General features: G+C 31.4%; 1 protein-coding gene across 2 annotated transcripts; it reads right to left on the bottom strand.

Moving 5' to 3' along the window:
• Positions 1 to 53: 53 nt before the first annotated feature.
• Positions 54 to 17,254, bottom strand: LOC148616905 (putative cytochrome P450 12d1 proximal, mitochondrial). Of its 2 annotated transcripts, none has more exons than XM_088584069.1 (10): positions 16,798 to 17,241; positions 11,850 to 12,052; positions 11,106 to 11,334; positions 9,598 to 9,776; positions 8,202 to 8,391; positions 7,618 to 7,801; positions 7,018 to 7,184; positions 6,123 to 6,204; positions 4,775 to 4,996; positions 54 to 3,602 (listed from the first exon to the last, which is right to left on the bottom strand). In XM_088584069.1, the coding sequence occupies exons 2-10, from the start codon at positions 12,049 to 12,051 to the stop codon at positions 3,483 to 3,485; spliced, it is 1,575 nt and encodes a 524-aa protein (XP_088440195.1). In that variant the 5' UTR covers position 12,052; positions 16,798 to 17,241; the 3' UTR covers positions 54 to 3,482. The 2 variants fall into 2 exon arrangements, with proteins under 2 accessions (XP_088440195.1, XP_088440196.1); XM_088584070.1 differs by lacking the exon at positions 54 to 3,602 and adding an exon at positions 3,637 to 3,849 and having other exon boundaries at positions 16,798 to 17,254.
• Between the last annotated feature and the right edge of the window lie 670 nt (positions 17,255 to 17,924).

Genomic DNA, 17,924 nt, shown 5'->3' with positions numbered 1-17,924 from the left:
ACGCGATGAGGCGAATATAAATTCCAAAATGACTAAAATAAAACACAGGTAAATACTCTCAACAACTTTAATTCTTCTTTTTCACATGAAAACGTTTTTTATCAAAAATAACAAAGTGCAATATTAACGGTATAAATAGATAAAAAGATATTCACAAGAGTACACTGACACCGGGTGTATTACTATATTTGATTAGATATCAAACCGGATAGTACGTAAAATACAATAGAGAAACAGACTATAGGAAAACAAATAAAACACAGGGATTTTTGGTATTTGGACAAAATTGCGCGAACATAAAACAGCGTTTATTTTGAGTTATTTAGAAAAAAAAAATTCAACTCCTTTGAGTTTTATTATTTAGGGACAAGTTAGAGAAAACTTGGGGAAAATCTTCCTGAAACAAAATGTTTTTGATTAAGGAGGTAACCTGGGGTAAGGGACATAACTCCTGAAATCAGTGATATGCTTGTATCATATTCAATTTCAATCAAGCTTCCATTTGAGACAGAATGAAATCAGTCCAAGTTACTTTGATGCTTACACAAGATTGATGTAAAATGATGAATACAAACGTTCCAATGATTTTTTTTTCATGAGTTGTGTCCCTTATCCTAGGTGTACCTCCTTAAATCTGTGATTTTTTTATGTATGGAAACAGAGCAGTATGAGAAATATGATTAAGGATTGTCGTATTATTAGTTACAATGAATACATTAATACATGCGGAGAGGATTTTACTCAACAATAAAATTTCTTCTCATAAGCTAATTTAAAGCTGCCTATCCCAAGTGAAACTTCAATTCAAACATTTAAGAAGACTATTTGACAAAAAAATCGGATATTGATTTATCGCTAATTTCTTTCAATGATTCTATAATTTGTTCTTATTGACTGATAATTTTCTGCCTTAGAAAAATAGGATGAAGTGTTTAGCAGAGAAGAAACATGATGGAGAATTAAGCAAACACTAGTCTTTGTCAACACAAATACAAACAACTTCACAAGTGAAATAGCGATAAAAAATATCAGTGACTTGCATGCGAAATTATTTTTTTTCACTTTTGCCCTGACAGCATAGTGGGGCAATCGGAACTACTCGGCCATTTTTGCTGCACTAAAAAAGAACATTGGATGCAAAAAGGAGGATTTTGTCTTGAACAAAATGCCGGAATTGTAGTCACACGCCAATCAAAGTAATTTTACCCACCAGGTGGCGCTAAAAATTAGTTATCACTAGAAATAAAGAACAATATCTCTGCCAAGTAGTTTGGCGAGGAGCTTAGAAAAAAAGTAATGGTAAAAAATTCAACCAGTTTAACAATAATTTCAGAATCGGATCCAAATTTTGGACAGATTCTTCCGCCTAGTACCTCCGAGGTTTTTGTTTTGTGTAACTAGAATGGCTGAAGATTCCGATTGTTCAGTGTGAAAAACAATTAAAAATCGAACCCGTCAAGATGATGCGGAAAATATATAGCGATTAAAAAAGCGATTGATGCATCTGTTAATACAATTAAAAAGTTGAAAATGGAAACTATATAAATTAAGTATGTAAATAACAAATCAAACTTCATGATAAACATTTTCATAGTATGTATGAAGCGAAAAGTCGTCAGTGAAAGTAATAAGAAATAACAATGAAGAACTAAAATTAATAATATCAAACACAAAGATAAACATAATAAAATAGCAATAAATTTTGATAAAATAAAGATTTATAACAATAAAACGTACTAATGTAATATAGTATATTTCAGGTTCTCCTCAAGGCTTAGTAAAGACGAAATTACGAAAATCTAAACCTTGTCCCTTACGAAGACTGGCTAATGCGCTTCTAATGTGTGCTTTCATAAGACACTCATTCTGGCTTTTGTATAGACACTTTTAAGCAAAACATGAAGGCCAGGAAATTTTTGAAAACTCGAAGCAAACATTGGAAAATTTCATTGTCAGTTAATGTATTCAGCTGATCTTTTAGAAAAAAACTTACTCTTCGAAACATCATAAAAATAGCCATAATGCAAGTCACTATCATGATTTGAAAAAAATGTCATGATCAAAACAGTTCAGTTGGTTTTATCCGAAATATTTTCCGCCTTTTTTTTTATTAAATATCATATACATATTAGCCATTTTTCTCCATTCTCCAGCCACCTCTCCCCAATTACTTTGATTAAATGATTCCAGGGTGAATATGCTCGTGACTAACATTGTTCTGTTATATTCATGCTTCAAACACATCAATGAAATGTGGAGAGGTCAGTCTTTGAATTTAATCTGATGCTCAGAACTCTCTGTGTACAGTCCTTTCAAAAAATAACAAAGAAAAAAGAAATCTTGCTGTCATAAGTGATTTTACCCGACTTTTGACGATTGTCATATGACGTTTGATTTAGATTATATACTCCCGAGAACTTCGAAAGGACTGTCTGAGAGACATCAAATGTGTAAAGCATGATTGTTGATGACTACTCGTTAATATCAATGATATAAAAAATACAGATTAATTTTTACAAACAAAAACGTAACAATGACAAAATGTAGATGTATAAAACTAATAGATTTAATGCATTTGCACGGATTTCATAAACTTGCAAATTAACTTTACGTGTAACGTTTGTGAATGACATAGACCCACATAAATAGTTGACAAAATCAGAGAAAAATGCATCTCATAGAGGATGATGTCTTCATAATGGTTATCAATACAAATTTGACCTATGACCTTAGAAGCATCGAGAGCCCGAAAGGTCAATCAGTATGTCGAAAAACATTTTTAAATATTTAAGGAGGTAGACCTAGGGTAAGGGACATAACTCTTGAAATCAGTGATACGCTTGTATTATATTCAATTTCTCCAAAGTCTATAAAGCTTTCATTTGAAACAGAATTTAATCACTCCCAGTTACATAGATGTTTACATGATATATATGTAAAATAGTTTATACAAACGTACAATTGATTTGTAAGAGTTATGCCCCATACCCTAGGTCTATGTCCTTAAACAATCAATAAAACAAACTAACAATATAATGCAAACATGTCACAAAATTACATTATCAAGTTACTACGTGGTCAACAGTGAACGCACCTAACTGCAAAAAACTCAGTGTCAACCTCAAAAATGAAAGACGAAAGTAATGTCAATGACAAAATATAATCTCAGTTATATTAAAAAAAATTGTTTTGACCGTCAAACGCAAACCAGATTCGTAACAATAGAGTTAAACTTCTGTATTTTCCAATCCAAACTTATGGTTTTGCTACTATTGTAAACTATAATGATTTGTTTCTCTGGATATCCCTCTAGAGGCGTAGTCTAGTATGCTTACTCAGATGAAGTTGAATGTAGAAAAAAGACAAAATGATAAACGTTGTCAAATTGATCCAGTATTGTTCACTCTGTGTTGCAGAACACAGTTCTTTCGGTAAGTAACGTTTTCAGCAGCGAGTCCATTGTTAATAAGTTCTGTACAGCTTCATGATTGTCTACGATCAAGGCACATTTTTACTTTGTCATCAGGCACTGGAAAGACATGTCGGTTCCATTTTATATCCGTTTGTCCGGCAGGCAAATTCACTTGAAAGTTTTTCACAATCTGCAAGGGTCAAAATCATTTATGAGTGAACGTTTTTTTTTATGTATGATTCGTGCCGAATTCGTACATCGTTTTTATATCTAGTCAATACTCTGTTATTGTTTTTATTCCGGGATCCTAATTCTAAGTTTAATATTTGTTAGGTTTTCTCCTACTAGAGATTCCATACATTTATATTTGAATTAGTTGTTCAGAATGCTTTAAAGTACCATAAATCACCAGCGGCTTCATACACTAGTATTCATTTCTATAATGAAATAAAATGGAAATTTTGTTGTTTTCAAGAGTCGCCAAATTTGCCAAAACATTTCAACATAATATACTTTATATTTCACTTCAAATACCTTGTGCTTAAAGGGTTTATGTGCAAAATTATTCGACCACATTAAACATCCTGAGTTAATTAAGGTCATAAATGAAAAAAAAAACATATTGTGAGCAAATACATAAAAACGAATACAATCACTTCAAACAGATTTAATATATGTTAAAACAATTTAGGTTACAGACCACCAATTCAACCAATGAGCATTTGGAACGTACGCAATAATAGTCCTACGCAGAAATTACCCTTATTCCTCACAGTGCTGTGAAAAAAAGTTCTAATTTCATTTTAAAAATAACCTTAAAGACGTCGACCTTTTTTTACCTTTATGAATATTAACATAAAATGCATAATCTTACTAAAAAAATAAAAAAAAAATATCCTGATTGATTAAGAAGTCGTGCATACAACATATGTGGTCAGACTTTCGAACGGGGTCAAGTATAAACAACTGGACGGATAAATATGTTTCTGGTTTATCTAGAAAGATTATTCATTTTATAGAAATACAACGAGAATAGGTATGGTGTAAAGAGACAACAACCCCATTAGAAGTAAAATGTCTGCCCAAGGCCACCCATTGGTCTTCAATGAACGACGAGGAAATTCTCATACCACAGGGCAGGCTGCAGCTGGCCACAAAACATTATTATACACAGGGAAAGAGTTGCCCCATTATACTCAAGTAACATAAATGTGAATTACAAACAAGACATACAGAGTCAAGAAATTCCTGACTTGGGGCCGGCGCAAAAATACTGTGGGGTTAAAGAACTTTGGCGTAATCACAACCTCCCCTTTAAAATCATGAAAATGTTTTTTCTGTTATTGTTTACAGATAGCTTACCTTTGCAATGCACGTAATCATTTGAATTTCAGCTAACCTTTGTCCCAAGCAACTTCTAGCACCATATCCAAATGGTTTTATAATAAAAGGATGAACAGGTTGTTTATTTCCTTCTTCATCTCCACTACCACCCCTCATCCAACGCTCGGGTATGTATTCATTTGGGTTTTTGAAGAAACGTTCATCATAGCACATCATCTCGTTGTGAACGATAACCTGGGTCTACAAAAAGTAATCAAGGGAACCAAGGTTATAGCGGTAATCAAAAGAATGTAATCCAGGGACAAAAACCAGACATGCAAAACAGACATACACAACAAAGAACATAAGTAACTAAAATCATACGTACAAAGTAACAAAAGCAAATGAGCAACTCGGATTCCACTAAAAACTGGGAGTATGGACCAGGTACACCGGTAGGGTAGACATCCTCTGCTTTTCTAGAAACACCCGCCGAGTTACAAAATAATGAAAAAAAATTGTACCATTGTTAAGCAACACAGAAAACATCAAAACGGTATTTATTATCATAAATGCAAAATTTTTTTTATATTGCCTATGTAATCAGATTATGGCAGTTGGATGCTTGAAGTAATTTGTGTTTCCGATAATTTGAAAAAGAAGTGAGTGCACGAATAATTAAATTTATAAAAGGTGCCAATCCTTTGTCATTTCTCTTTCTGTTCCATTCAATTTCCTTAGGCCACAGAAAGCAAACAAAATAGACAAAGAAAGTTATAAGGATTTTTTTTATAAACGTTTTGAACATTTAACTACCAGTCAACATAAAATTCAGAAAGTGCCAATGGTAAAATGATTCATGGTGGAGAAAAACCCACCAAACAAGCGATGCTTTTTCAGTCTACATATACTATACTTTTATATAACGCTAATCATTTCTGTATTCAGATCTCTACTTTTAGAAAATCATACATTCATCTACCTCTAAAATCAACCAAAATGAAACCAAATTGATGTAGCAGCGTTTTATCGAATGATCCCAGTGTAATAGATTTTGATAATTTACACTGTGAAATAAATTCGGTAATTTCACTCTCTGACTTTTTTCCGCCAAAACGTCACAACTTTGATATCAATCCACCAAGCACCGAATTTAAAATTCATATTGAAAATATCGCTAGATTATATAGAAAATCTACATAATAAATATTTAATCAATTGGTTATCGTGAATAATCAAAATATGATCACTCGTGCCAAGAACGCTTGAGGATTTAACTCGTGCCCGGAACAAGTTCAACACCCTCGTTAACTCTAGGCGTTCTTCGGCACTCGTGATAATATTTTGGTTATTCACTCTTTCCAATTAATTATCCTATTAAGCTTACATTCTTAGGTATAGAATATCCTGCCACTGTAACGTCTGTTTCCATAAATCTGACCATACCTAACATTGTTGGGTATCGCATTCTGTCAAAAAACTTGACGTCATTTAGAATGAAAATCAATAAATAACATACAGCAAAATCTTAATTGTTATCCCATTCTTTAAACAATGAAGACAAAACTGGTAGGTACGGTTTAACATATTTAAACTGTTAGAAAGCATCAGTTTTGGATAGTGATAGTAATAATAGGAAAAAAAATTCTCTCATTTTGTTTCAATTTTCATGCCGCTTGACCGGTGTGAAAAAAAATGTTCTCATCACTAGTGACTTTTTTGTTCTCAGAGTTCGATTGGCTTAGAAATCGATTGTCCTGGACTCCATCTTGAATCGCCTCTATTGCTATTGTAGTTATATTTCAGTTAAATGAGATAATTTTGTTGTTTTCTTACCTTAAATAAGAATTATGAAGGGACTCGGGAAGATTTGAGGTGAACAAAAACCTTAGAAATCGTATAGTTACTTTTGTTTGGAATATTTGCGTTTGTGTGGCATCAACAAGTTTCTTACGAATCGGAATTATAACATTCCGTGCTCTTTTCATTTTTGGGTATTTTTGACGTTTTTAGGGCATTAGAGAAAAAGAATCTACACTCAAAACTTGTTGATTATGAGTTTCTCACATCTCGTGAAATCAATTTTGTAGTTTGAATAGCTCGGCATTTATGGACATCTTTCATATTTACGAACGTTTTCTACAACAGCAGAGGACGCTCACCCAACCTGGTCCATTCTCTCGGTTTTTAATGGAGTCCGTACGCGTTGCTCATTTACTTTTGTTTAATTATATAAGAGTGGCATCCTAGAGTTTGCTCATAGTTCTAGTTTTAAAACCTACCTATGTGATTCCTTAACACATGCTTTAAGATATGACAATTTGTCATAATCTTCTTTCGTTACTTCAGATTTGTTGCCAACCACCTGTTTTACTTCGTCATACAGAATCCTTTGTTTATGTGGATTGTTAGCCAGATCAACCAATAAAAACAACATCAGACTCGCAGACTGAAAGATACGTGTAAAAATAAATCTTATGCTGAAAAAAGAAAAGTAGGTTAATTTATGATGATGGTCGAAAAGAAAGTGGCAGTCAAACAGTGTCAAATTTTGCTATGTTATATAATTCATGCAATCCTGTCAGTAGTTTTTACTTTTATTACCTAGAAAACCAAAACCTTATGTTCCATCTAAACCGAACCCCGTTTTGATTAAAGGTTTCGTTTTATATTTAATTCAAGTTACAACTCTTACGTAAATTTTAAGATTTAATAGTTGGATAAAAACACCGACTTTTTTATTTTTTAATTTCAAGTTTTTTTTATCAGGGGTTCATTGTTTTCTATTGGTGATAGCTGAACAATAAATATGGCATACACCTGTTTTGAAATAGGTCTTTATAAGTAAAATGCTACAATAGTTTTCGTATTTAAATAATTACCGAGTTAATGCCTCCAACAAAAAAATCGAAAATGATTGCAACGATTTTTTCAGGTGACAATTTTCCCTCTATCATCAAGTCATGAAATACATTGTAGTGTTTCTCCATATGTTCTGCTAACCTCCCTTCGTCAACAACTTTCTTTAGTAATGCTGTTTGTTCTTCAGTAAGGTTTACAACAAAGCTTCAATTAGAAACATTGCGTTCAATAGCATTCAGAAAGTCAGGAACAATTCCAAACCTAGTTAATATCGTATAAATAAACAAAATGTATCTAATGAATAGTCTTTACTCTGTATATCACTTTTTTAGCTATTCAAGGCAGTGTCATGCCATAAGTTAACTTAAAAGTGGGAATGTCATTTTTTAACTATGCTGAATGATGAACAATTCCATCTTTTTAACTGCTATTTTTGATTATTTATTTGTTTGTTTAATTTATCTTTTATTGTGTGTGTGTGTGTTTTTTTTTTACAAAATTGCTGAATGATGAACAATTCTGTGAATAAATTTTACATTTAGAGTCACATTTCAAAAAAACCAATACAACCATAATAAGATCATTTTTAACTACTAGGACTTACTTGTGGAGGATTAGAAAATTTGACTCAAATTCGTTGTAAAGTTTCGTTCTGAAGTACTTATATGTGTTCAATGGCAGAAAAAATGTTTCATGGATGCACTTGAGAATTGGGTCAATCACAGAAGAAAGGTCAACAGGAGATGTGTTCTGTATGCAGCCCAAGTCCCTGTTCAATGCAACCATTCCAATACCTTTGTGTACCAATATATATATATATATATTACAAGGAAGACAAAATATTAAAGTAAACGATGTCTGTTGAGTTTTGTTCATAAAAAATAACAAACTTCTGTTTTGATTAGATTAACCGTATAATAATGTAAAGTTTCTACATTGAATGGAACATTTTTTTTTACTTTAGCGTTGCACCTGGTCCACGCTCCCTGCTTTTGGTGGAGTCCGGCTAGCCCATTTTTGTTACTTTGTATGTATTATTTTGGTTATTTATGTTCTTTGTTGTGTTTGTCTGTTTTCTATGTCTGGTCCTTGTCCCTGGATTGCATTCGATCGAAGACCCCCCCCCAAAAAAAAAAAAAAAAAAAAAAAATTCTGACAGCAGCTCTGAGACCAATATCATTTATTATATATATGTATATCAACTAATGATAACTTTTATCAAGGTCACAGTCACATCACCATCCCAAACTCTGTTCACATTGGACGTTACTTCAGTTATTTACTGTCAAAAATAACGATTTAAATATCATATTGGACGAGCGGTAAATGAATAATTAAGAATGCGAATTGCGTTCATTACAATTCATACAGATATGTCGTCATAGTTATAGTTAAGTGCACAAAACAGAAAATTTTGTAAACCAGATTGTACAACCCATTTGCAAGGGACTAATAAACCATACTAAAATCATGCTGTGAATAGTATAATTAAAAAGTTATTCGTAGCAGTCATTTGATTGTGAACCCATTTCAATCTCCCGGTAGAAAGGTCAAGCTGACGATCGCAATGCTACACATTTATTGACTGTCATGATTTTTTTTCTATTTTAATAGGACAAGGAATGTTGCTATTACATTGAGCTACCCTGCACCTATGACTGTTTTTGACTGGTTAATCATACTACATCTAATAATCTTATTTCTCTGAAGATTAACTAAAGATATTGCATCAGGGGTAAAGGGAATGGTTTTTTTTTATTTTTGAAGTAAATACTCTGGAATTTCTAGTGATATAAAATTTATTTATAGGCATAGTTTTTTTTTAATTCTGACAAATTAAACATTATTTTTTTTTATTACATCGTAGAAAACCATCGGTTTATATAAATAATATATATTTCTACATATTTTGACAACAGTGGGACATTTAAGCCAATTGACATTTACTGTCAGTCGACGTCATATATTAATACTAGGAGTCAATTTGGAGTTCTACTCACTGTCAGCTGAATATTTCTGTAACTCATACAACATGTCATCGACGTTCCCTTGTTCTTTTAATTTTTCTATAAGACTGTCTGATGACCAATTGATTGAAGGGAAAAACATATTTAGACAACGAGTCTTCATCAGTTTTTGTTGAACAATCTTCCTGGTCGTCTCCCATTCTAACCCATTTCTGCCAATACAGGTTATATATTTTTTTTAAATAGAATGTAAGAAAGGGAAATCAAGGGAACCAATATTCTAGCGGAAATCAATAGGGCACATACAACATAGAACATAAAGTAACCAACATAATGCATACAAAGTAGCAAAAGTAAATGAGCAACTCAGACTCCACAAAAAAACTGTTAAGTAAGGTTTTTGACAGAGTAATCTGCCCTTGAAATGTTCATTTTCGGTGTATTTCAATTGAATCATGACTCAATTTACTAAAATGATATGGAAAATCTTGTCTTTTTTTCTTGATCTGATAATGCAAAAAGTCAAATCAAATTTTCAAAATTTGTTTATGCCATGTTTCATCCACTGCCTGATTCTTACAGAGACTGACACTCTAATAGTAATATCATAGTTTAAAAACAAGCAGTAATTATGATGAATAAAACTACAGAATCAAATTGATCGTTTGATCATGTGCGTGAATAAAAATTCCTTTAATTTTAAAAGCATAACCATCAGATACATTTAAATGTGGTATAATTTGAATATATATATATCTGCATTAGAATTTGGCAGGTCTACAATATCAGTAATAAATAAAAGCAAAACTTTGCTGCTGAAATAACTTAATTAAACCCCCAAAATTTTTTTATGGAATTGGAATACTAATTTAAAATGCCAAAGCAATATTTGGACACAATGATATGAACTTTGGTTGAAATGCGTGGCCAAAATTTTGGACTACCTATAGATGTTTAAAGTATTTTTATATATTCATATTCCTTGTATATTATTCTCATCAAATATGTTTTGACAATTGGAAAACATCTCGAAAAATTATTTATTTTGTCCCGACTTGCAAGATTTTTGCATAATCTGAGAGGGCTGACTGCAGCGTCTAGGGTGAATTTCGAACATCAAACAGGCTGCCTGCCTGACTTTTACAAAAGCATTTTATTAGCAGTTTTCATGTTAGCTTAATATGGAGCTGCTGTAACTTAATTCTCCCCGGTTAGTGACTTAAGATGTACCTAGTGTACTGAAACTAACGAAATATCCAATCGCTCATGCTTCGATAATTTTGATAGAAATTGTAGATATATATATATATATATATATATATATATATAACAAACTGGGTCATAACCATATTCAGGTGATCCAAAGATTTTTCTTATGTAAATGAAAATAAACTTCAGTTTCAAAATGATCTTCACCACTTTATCACAACACCAAATAGTACGTGAAGAGTTAGAAATTCTTCATGTCAACATTAAATAGCTTGGCACATTAATTAGAGAGATCTTATCAATGCCCGTAACTAGAATTTAGATGAGCTTACAGTTGACTTAATGCTCGAGAATGTATGTTGTTTCGCTTGTACGTTGTTTCAGCAATTGCCATGACAACCCGTTTGTTTTCTTTTGATGGTAAACGAAGTAGTTCTTCAGCTATTTCGGGATGGCAGATATTTACAGTATTTTCTTTGCCCATACGCGTCCTATAAATGTCGCCGTATCGGTTCCGCAGCATTGTGAAAACCTCTGTTAATTGGAATGGCCCATACTCCGCTACAATGCAAACGTATCGATTAATGACCAGTGCAAAGTGTCCAAGCAAAGAAACGCGGTAAATAATATTACAGATTTGTTTTTCATGATGTGTTTTTTATATAAAAAATACTCCCTCATATGTTAACAGGTGAATCATTTAAATGAATAAGAGGCAATCGATGTTTTTTTTTCAAATTATTGAAATGCAAGAATTGAAGGATTATTTGGATAGTGGGACTATTATGTAGAGCTAATCGTTATGCATAAGAGTAATGTTCACATTAACAATGCATATATAACTATTTAGATTTCATTTTTTTTATGTAGAAGTTTAGTAGAACTCATTGGTGCTAGATTTGGCTTCCTACTTCGATAGTTTTGGTTTTGCATACTTCTTGTATTTAATCTATTTCTTCATCTTGAAATTTCCTGTATTTAGTTCGAATGCTGCTGACAGGAGGTTGCTATTTAAAACATATGTACATCAAATAGAAATGTGCAATATTAATATGATAAGTGTCTTTTATACTTACTGAATGGTTTAAAATTTAAAGCCATTCCTATAATTGGGAGATTGCGGAAACCGGTAGGACCTGGCATTTTATGGAAAGGTTTCGCGGTTTCTGTGTTTGGAATTGTTTTTACGTGGTGGGCTGTCGGTGTCGTCGTTGCCGTCGATGCCAAGGTTGAAGTTCGACGGTGTAGACATGACACTATAGTTCGTGTCGTAGTCATACTGAAAATTAATCAATTGAATTTGATCAAATGAGTAATATCTTTTCTATTGACGCATTTTTAACTGAGGGTTGAAATTGATATAGTGTAGTTATTACAATAAAAGTTTGGTTTATCACACTTTTAAACACAGAGTACTATAATCGTCGCCAAAAATAGCTTTTCACCTTAACATTAACAAAATAAACAGAATAAAAGTAATTTCTTATAAAGAAAATCTAAAAAGAAACACAGACGCAAATGTTGGTCAAATTAATATTGAATGAAAGAAGCATGTCTTATTGGAAATCAGTTAATTAATTTTAAAAACAATATACGATCTTATTTAGATTTATTTCTTTTAATATCATATTCAACCAAAAATTGAACCATTTGAAAAAAAACTACCTTTAAAAAAAACAACAATCCTATTATTATGGCAGTAATTATTTATTAATTGAAGGAGCATTTCTTAAATATTTTTGAATGAACTTTTTTTCGCAACAAATGCACCATGACCTTATGTAGATTCAATTAAAGTACTTCAAGCTGTCACAAACTGTAAATATAGTTCATCCACTACTTTTTTGTGAACTATTGTATCGACATTTCAAGGAAGTGTCAAAGGAGAACAATATTATGCGTGTTTATTTTCATCAATAAACGATTAATCCTGCAGTTTGTCTTCATAAGATATGATGTCGTATTGAGTACGTTATTCAAAGTAGCTGAGCCGACTTTTTGAAGTACTTAAGGAACGAATACGATATTTTTCGAAGTTAAAAATATCAAAAATTCTTTCTTCCTATAGTTTCCTATAAATTGAAGTCATCACTACAGAAGTTTTGTGGTCGTCATTATGAACTCGTGGATCTTCACGGTGTTTTCATCTGCACCATGAAAACTTGTATGTTCACCGTGTTAGTGTTTTTCTTTCCTCTTTAGTTTACCCTGGACTTGACTTTTTATGATCAACTCGGTGAGTGTTTATAGAAAACCAGAGGACGCTTATCATACCGGTGCACCTGGTAATTTTTTCAAGTTTTTAGTGGAGTCCGAGTTGCTAATTTACTTGTGTTCCTTTGTATTTATTATTTTGGTTATTTTGTGATTTTTATTGTGTTTGTCAGTTTTCCATTTCTTGTCCTTATCCTTAGATTACATTCCATTGATTTCCGCTAGAATATTGGTTCCCTTGATTACTCTTCCTTACAACAATATCGTAGTCGGTGCATTTCTTAACTCCACTCTATTTTTTTAAAACAAAATACCTTTCCAAGATGTTCTAGTGATACTTTGGTATTTCAGTTTTCAAATTTAACATAAAATCCGCCATCAATTCCTGTTTGGTTCCTGACATCCAATAGTTGTTATAAATTTATCAACATCATTTTGTGGTTATGTGGTTTTGTTTATTCTATAACAATCTTCACGTAACAATTTTTCTCACATCTCATGGCATCACTCTATTTAATTTTGACCAAAACGCCTTCAGAATATTTATGTTTATGATGAACTATGGTTATTATTTTTTTTTTTCATTTTAAATTTTGTCATAGCCCTCCCTGTCAAAAATAAAGCGCTTGAAGTCATAGCTCAATATTTTGACCAATTATGAAGAAAATGAATTCTAATCAATGTTAACTGTGTAAGGAATTAAAATACAATCAACATCGCGCACTTATTTAGTTACACCTGCCTCATATTATAACTATCTTCTCCATCTATTTGATATTTAAGGCCAATAATAACTCAAGTTGCAATGTTAATCTAGACAAAAATTCTGAATTTGGTGTAAAATTATCCTTTTGCACTTTCTATGAATAATTATTTTCAAACCCAAACACGGCATGATAGTGAGTATCACTTAGAGAACACAAATACCGCGTTAAAAGTTAAAAGTTTAAAAATAAAAAAATATTTTTAATCGAAAAATTATTGTTCACTATTCCATTCAAATGTTACTGATACACATGTACCTTAGGTCTAGACTTTATAAACAATTATATAACGACTTCTCATTTTTTTAATCCATAAAATATCATATTACAGCGATGTGTTTTGTTTGTTTGTTTGTTTGTTTTGTTTTGTTTTGTTTTTTGTTTTGTTTTGTTTTTGTCTTGATTTGTTTTATTGCGAAAACTATCAGTAGAAATAATTTGTTTGTACTTACTGATGCAATATGTTTACAAACCAAAAATCTTAATTTAAGATTTTACTGTGTTTTGTTAAGGAGAGCAAGGCATTTCATATTAGATAACTTATGAAACTAATGTACAACCCTTCATACACCTGTAATATAGATTCAAAAGAGATCTAGCGAGTGCACTCCAATGCTATATCCACATGGGTCTCGTAGTCTCGTGGATAAACTGATGTTCAAGTAGGGTTAGGATCAAATTTGCATTTCAGTTCTTTAATTTGTCTTTCTATGTATTTCATTTGGTTTCACTTTATACTTAAGTTTTTGTCTACCAAGCTCTGTTTCATGACGTATGGTATTAGACAAGATGAAAACTGATGCACGTATGACACTTTTGCGTTTATATGCACACGTTTTCTTGACTTCATGTCTAAATTATTGCCAGAAAATCGGTAATCGCCTTTAAATAATACATTTATGAAAATGAAAGACCTTTTCCGTAGAATGCACAATGCTATAAGTTTCTTATTCAAGACATGTAGCATAGATATATACTTAGAAATGAACGCATTATTAGGCGCACGGTAGAACAATTAACTATAACCAGACAAAGCCGATTGACCAAGTTATTAAAGGTGTGAAGTTTATTTCTGATACATGTAACAGTCCGCACAGAATTGTCCTTGAACCTTTCTCGGGAATTTGTACTTCTGGCAAACATAGAAACTAATTTTGAAATCTATATAAAACAATATCTGCTCGAATCAAACATCTATTCCATTATGATAGGACTTATTTTTTGGCGATATATCTCGATATTCATGCTCCGGAAATTAGCAAAAATGTTTGCAACAAATGGTTTGCACTCATGCTGGTAATTCGATGTCAAGTTCTGGCCTTATCAGTAAGAAAAAAGGCTCTTCTGACCTAGTTATTTAAAAAAAAAACGTTGAACAAGGAATTTGTGTATTTGATATTGTATTTTAGAAAAAAAAAAGACGGAATAGACAAGGAAAATTAATTCAATAAGGGAACAAATATCATCATAATATATCAATCTAAAGAAACAATTTTGGTTGATTATTGCTCATTCTATTAATCAAATAATATAAACTTAGTAGCAATCCCACTAAGAATCATGCAAAATTTGGTATATGTTTGGAGTGTCTGCAAATTTTTATTTTTGATGTTTTGTTTTAAAGTTATAATAAAATTAACATGTGTTTTTGTACAAAACATTTCTTAGGAGACATTGACTATATAAAATGTATTGTATAGTTCAAAATTAAGGCAGATCACTCTATAATGACACTGAAACAAAACTGAATCTATTGAATGTTTTAATTTTCGATTTGATTTATCTACTTTGACCAGGCCGATTGAAACGAATAAATATACATTTTATCATGAACATTGTTTTGGATTTAGACCTTCCTTAGTATTTGATTTTAATGCTGCTGATGAGAGGTTTTTCGGTGAAACACGTGTACATATCTAAATTTGCAATATTATACATGTATGATTGGTAATTTGTATTGATAGGACTATACAAGCTACAAATGTGCATCCTTTTTAAAGTGTATCAAATACTGCATAATCTGCATGATTCTTACAAAGAGTTCTTAAAACCTTTATACTAGATACTATACTAGAAATATTATCAATTATGATTGCAGTGCATGTGTACATAATAATATCACATCTTTCTGATAATAATCATAACAATTTAGATATTCTAAAAAAATATGTTTTTTATCACCGAAACATAACTATCATTAAACAAAATTGACACGCTCCTGTTCCATGAAAGATATGCAAGTTCATAAATATGCACACAACATGATAACGTCGGGAAGGTTTTCATATTATTGTGAAAGGTTTCTTACCATTTTACAATCTACTTGACAGAAAGTGACTCTATTTCAGCCAAGTTTTGATGTAATAATTTTATTCACTTTTGATGGAAATTAGATTTATCATGCCCTTCTTTGCTGCATATCGAAGGAACAAATATTCATTATTCACTTTTTTCTTTCAAACGACAAATATTTGTGTGTGTCTGTATCATTCAAATTCATTATTAAGTTTATAATCATCCCCTGAGCTTGAAGTTTGAAATTATCTAATGTGCTATATATGGACTATTCAATATTATAAAGCGTTGCAGTGAATAAATTATGCAACGAAAATAAACACTCTAAAATTTATCTATTGATTATTCTTGAATTAAGTTTGTACGGTGCAAATCACAATTTTCCCTATCAAATGTTGCAAAATATAGAAAATTTTTGGGTATCCACGGTTGTTTGAACGGTAAAACTGAAAGGGTGTCAATGAACCAAAAAAAAAAACCACATACATACTAATGAAATATAGTTGAAACCAAAAGTTGCAAAATTTTAAATATAAATAATAGGATAAATAAATATGCATTGCTTCAACACTTTATATGAACACAGTAGTGTGGAACGTTAATCAACACATTGCAACTAGCTTAAGGTATACCACATGTTTAGATTTTTTATTGAAAAACAGACATATATAAGATATAATTATTCTAAATAGTGATCTTATGCTGATAATACTGTAATTCTTAACATGATAAAATGCGTAAAGTTCTGTACCTGAGATTTGAAAGTAAAGAAATAGTTTCCTCATATAAAATCTCTAAGGAAAAGCATCATATAACCCACGACTTGTCTTGTGTTCACGACAAGCAATCACATAAGAAGACTATTATGTCTTTAGCATCGAAACATCTGAGCACAAAAATAATCTTATTTATATTTCCAATATTTCAACAGAAAATTCTCGCACAGTTTGATAACAACCTTTCCGAGGATCACAACAGAACTATCTGTTCATTTCCCATCTCGATCAGGTATTTATACTACTTTAGTTTCGAAATTGGATAATAAAATACCTCCCCTTAATTGACAGGTATATATTCAAAGTTATCTTTTTAAAAATCTGTAATAGGCATTCGTGTGTAAAGTGTCATTTACCGGGACGTGACCCAGAAGTGTGAATGACCTAGCATTAGCAGTTATCGATTCCGACGTCTTTTAAATCGTATGTAGCAAATCGAATTGACGATACTTCTATATACGTATACTTAAGTACTGCTTCGAACATGTTAACTACACTGTTAAATGTACTTTATTTTAAAAATAGTGTAAACCATGCATACATGTTATCTTTGTTTGTCAACAAACACAGGTGTATACTATCGAGAGAATATTTCAACCAATCGGGAATTAAGAGAATGAATTTAAAAGTCAACTTTACCTTTAACAATCTAGCACTTAATCAAACTATTTTTGGGTTTCCTAAAACAAAATCTGTTAGCTGATTTCTCAAAAAAAGTTAAAAGTTGAAGAAAACTTAAACTTTAGGTTAATCCTGATTTATTCAGAACTATATTTCCGAAAAACACAATCAGCCTTTCATATTTTCTATTTTTTATTTTTTTTTTTGTTTATTTTTTTTTGGTCATATGATCCCGGTGAGGATTTTTTGTAATTCTTGATGAAGGACAACACTTTCTAATTGTCCAAATGTTACAAAAAACATATATATTTCTTTCTGTTATTTTTTGAAAATTGAGAATCTTCAAGAGGTAGTTTGTATGCCATTTACGCTGCATGTTGCATGCTTTCATAACATAATTTTCTTTTTGTATTTCTTTCCAATTTTGGAATTAAAACAAATCTTTTTTTTAACAAAACATTGATGTTATGCGTTTCTATGC

The sequence above is a fragment of the Perna viridis genome, chromosome 5 (assembly GCF_037379345.1).
Source record: "Perna viridis isolate PV_CMFRI_1.1 ecotype Kerala chromosome 5, ASM3737934v1, whole genome shotgun sequence".
Classification (NCBI taxonomy): Eukaryota; Metazoa; Mollusca; class Bivalvia; order Mytilida; family Mytilidae; genus Perna; species Perna viridis.
The sequence above is the reverse complement of the archived record's forward strand: the minus strand, read 5'-3'. Positions and strand labels throughout refer to the sequence as shown.

Bases quoted from the DNA above. Each gene is read 5' to 3' on its own strand.
- LOC148616905 (XM_088584069.1), bottom strand. From the start codon at position 12,051: ATGACTACGACACGAACTATAGTGTCATGTCTACACCGTCGAACTTCA. The intron at 11,335-11,849 runs GTAAGTATAAAA...TTTGCATTGTAG, and splicing joins TTTAAATTTTAAACCATTCA to CGGAGTATGGGCCATTCCAA. The intron at 7,185-7,617 runs GTAATTATTTAA...CGTATCTTTCAG, and splicing joins TTGTTGGAGGCATTAACTCG to TCTGCGAGTCTGATGTTGTT.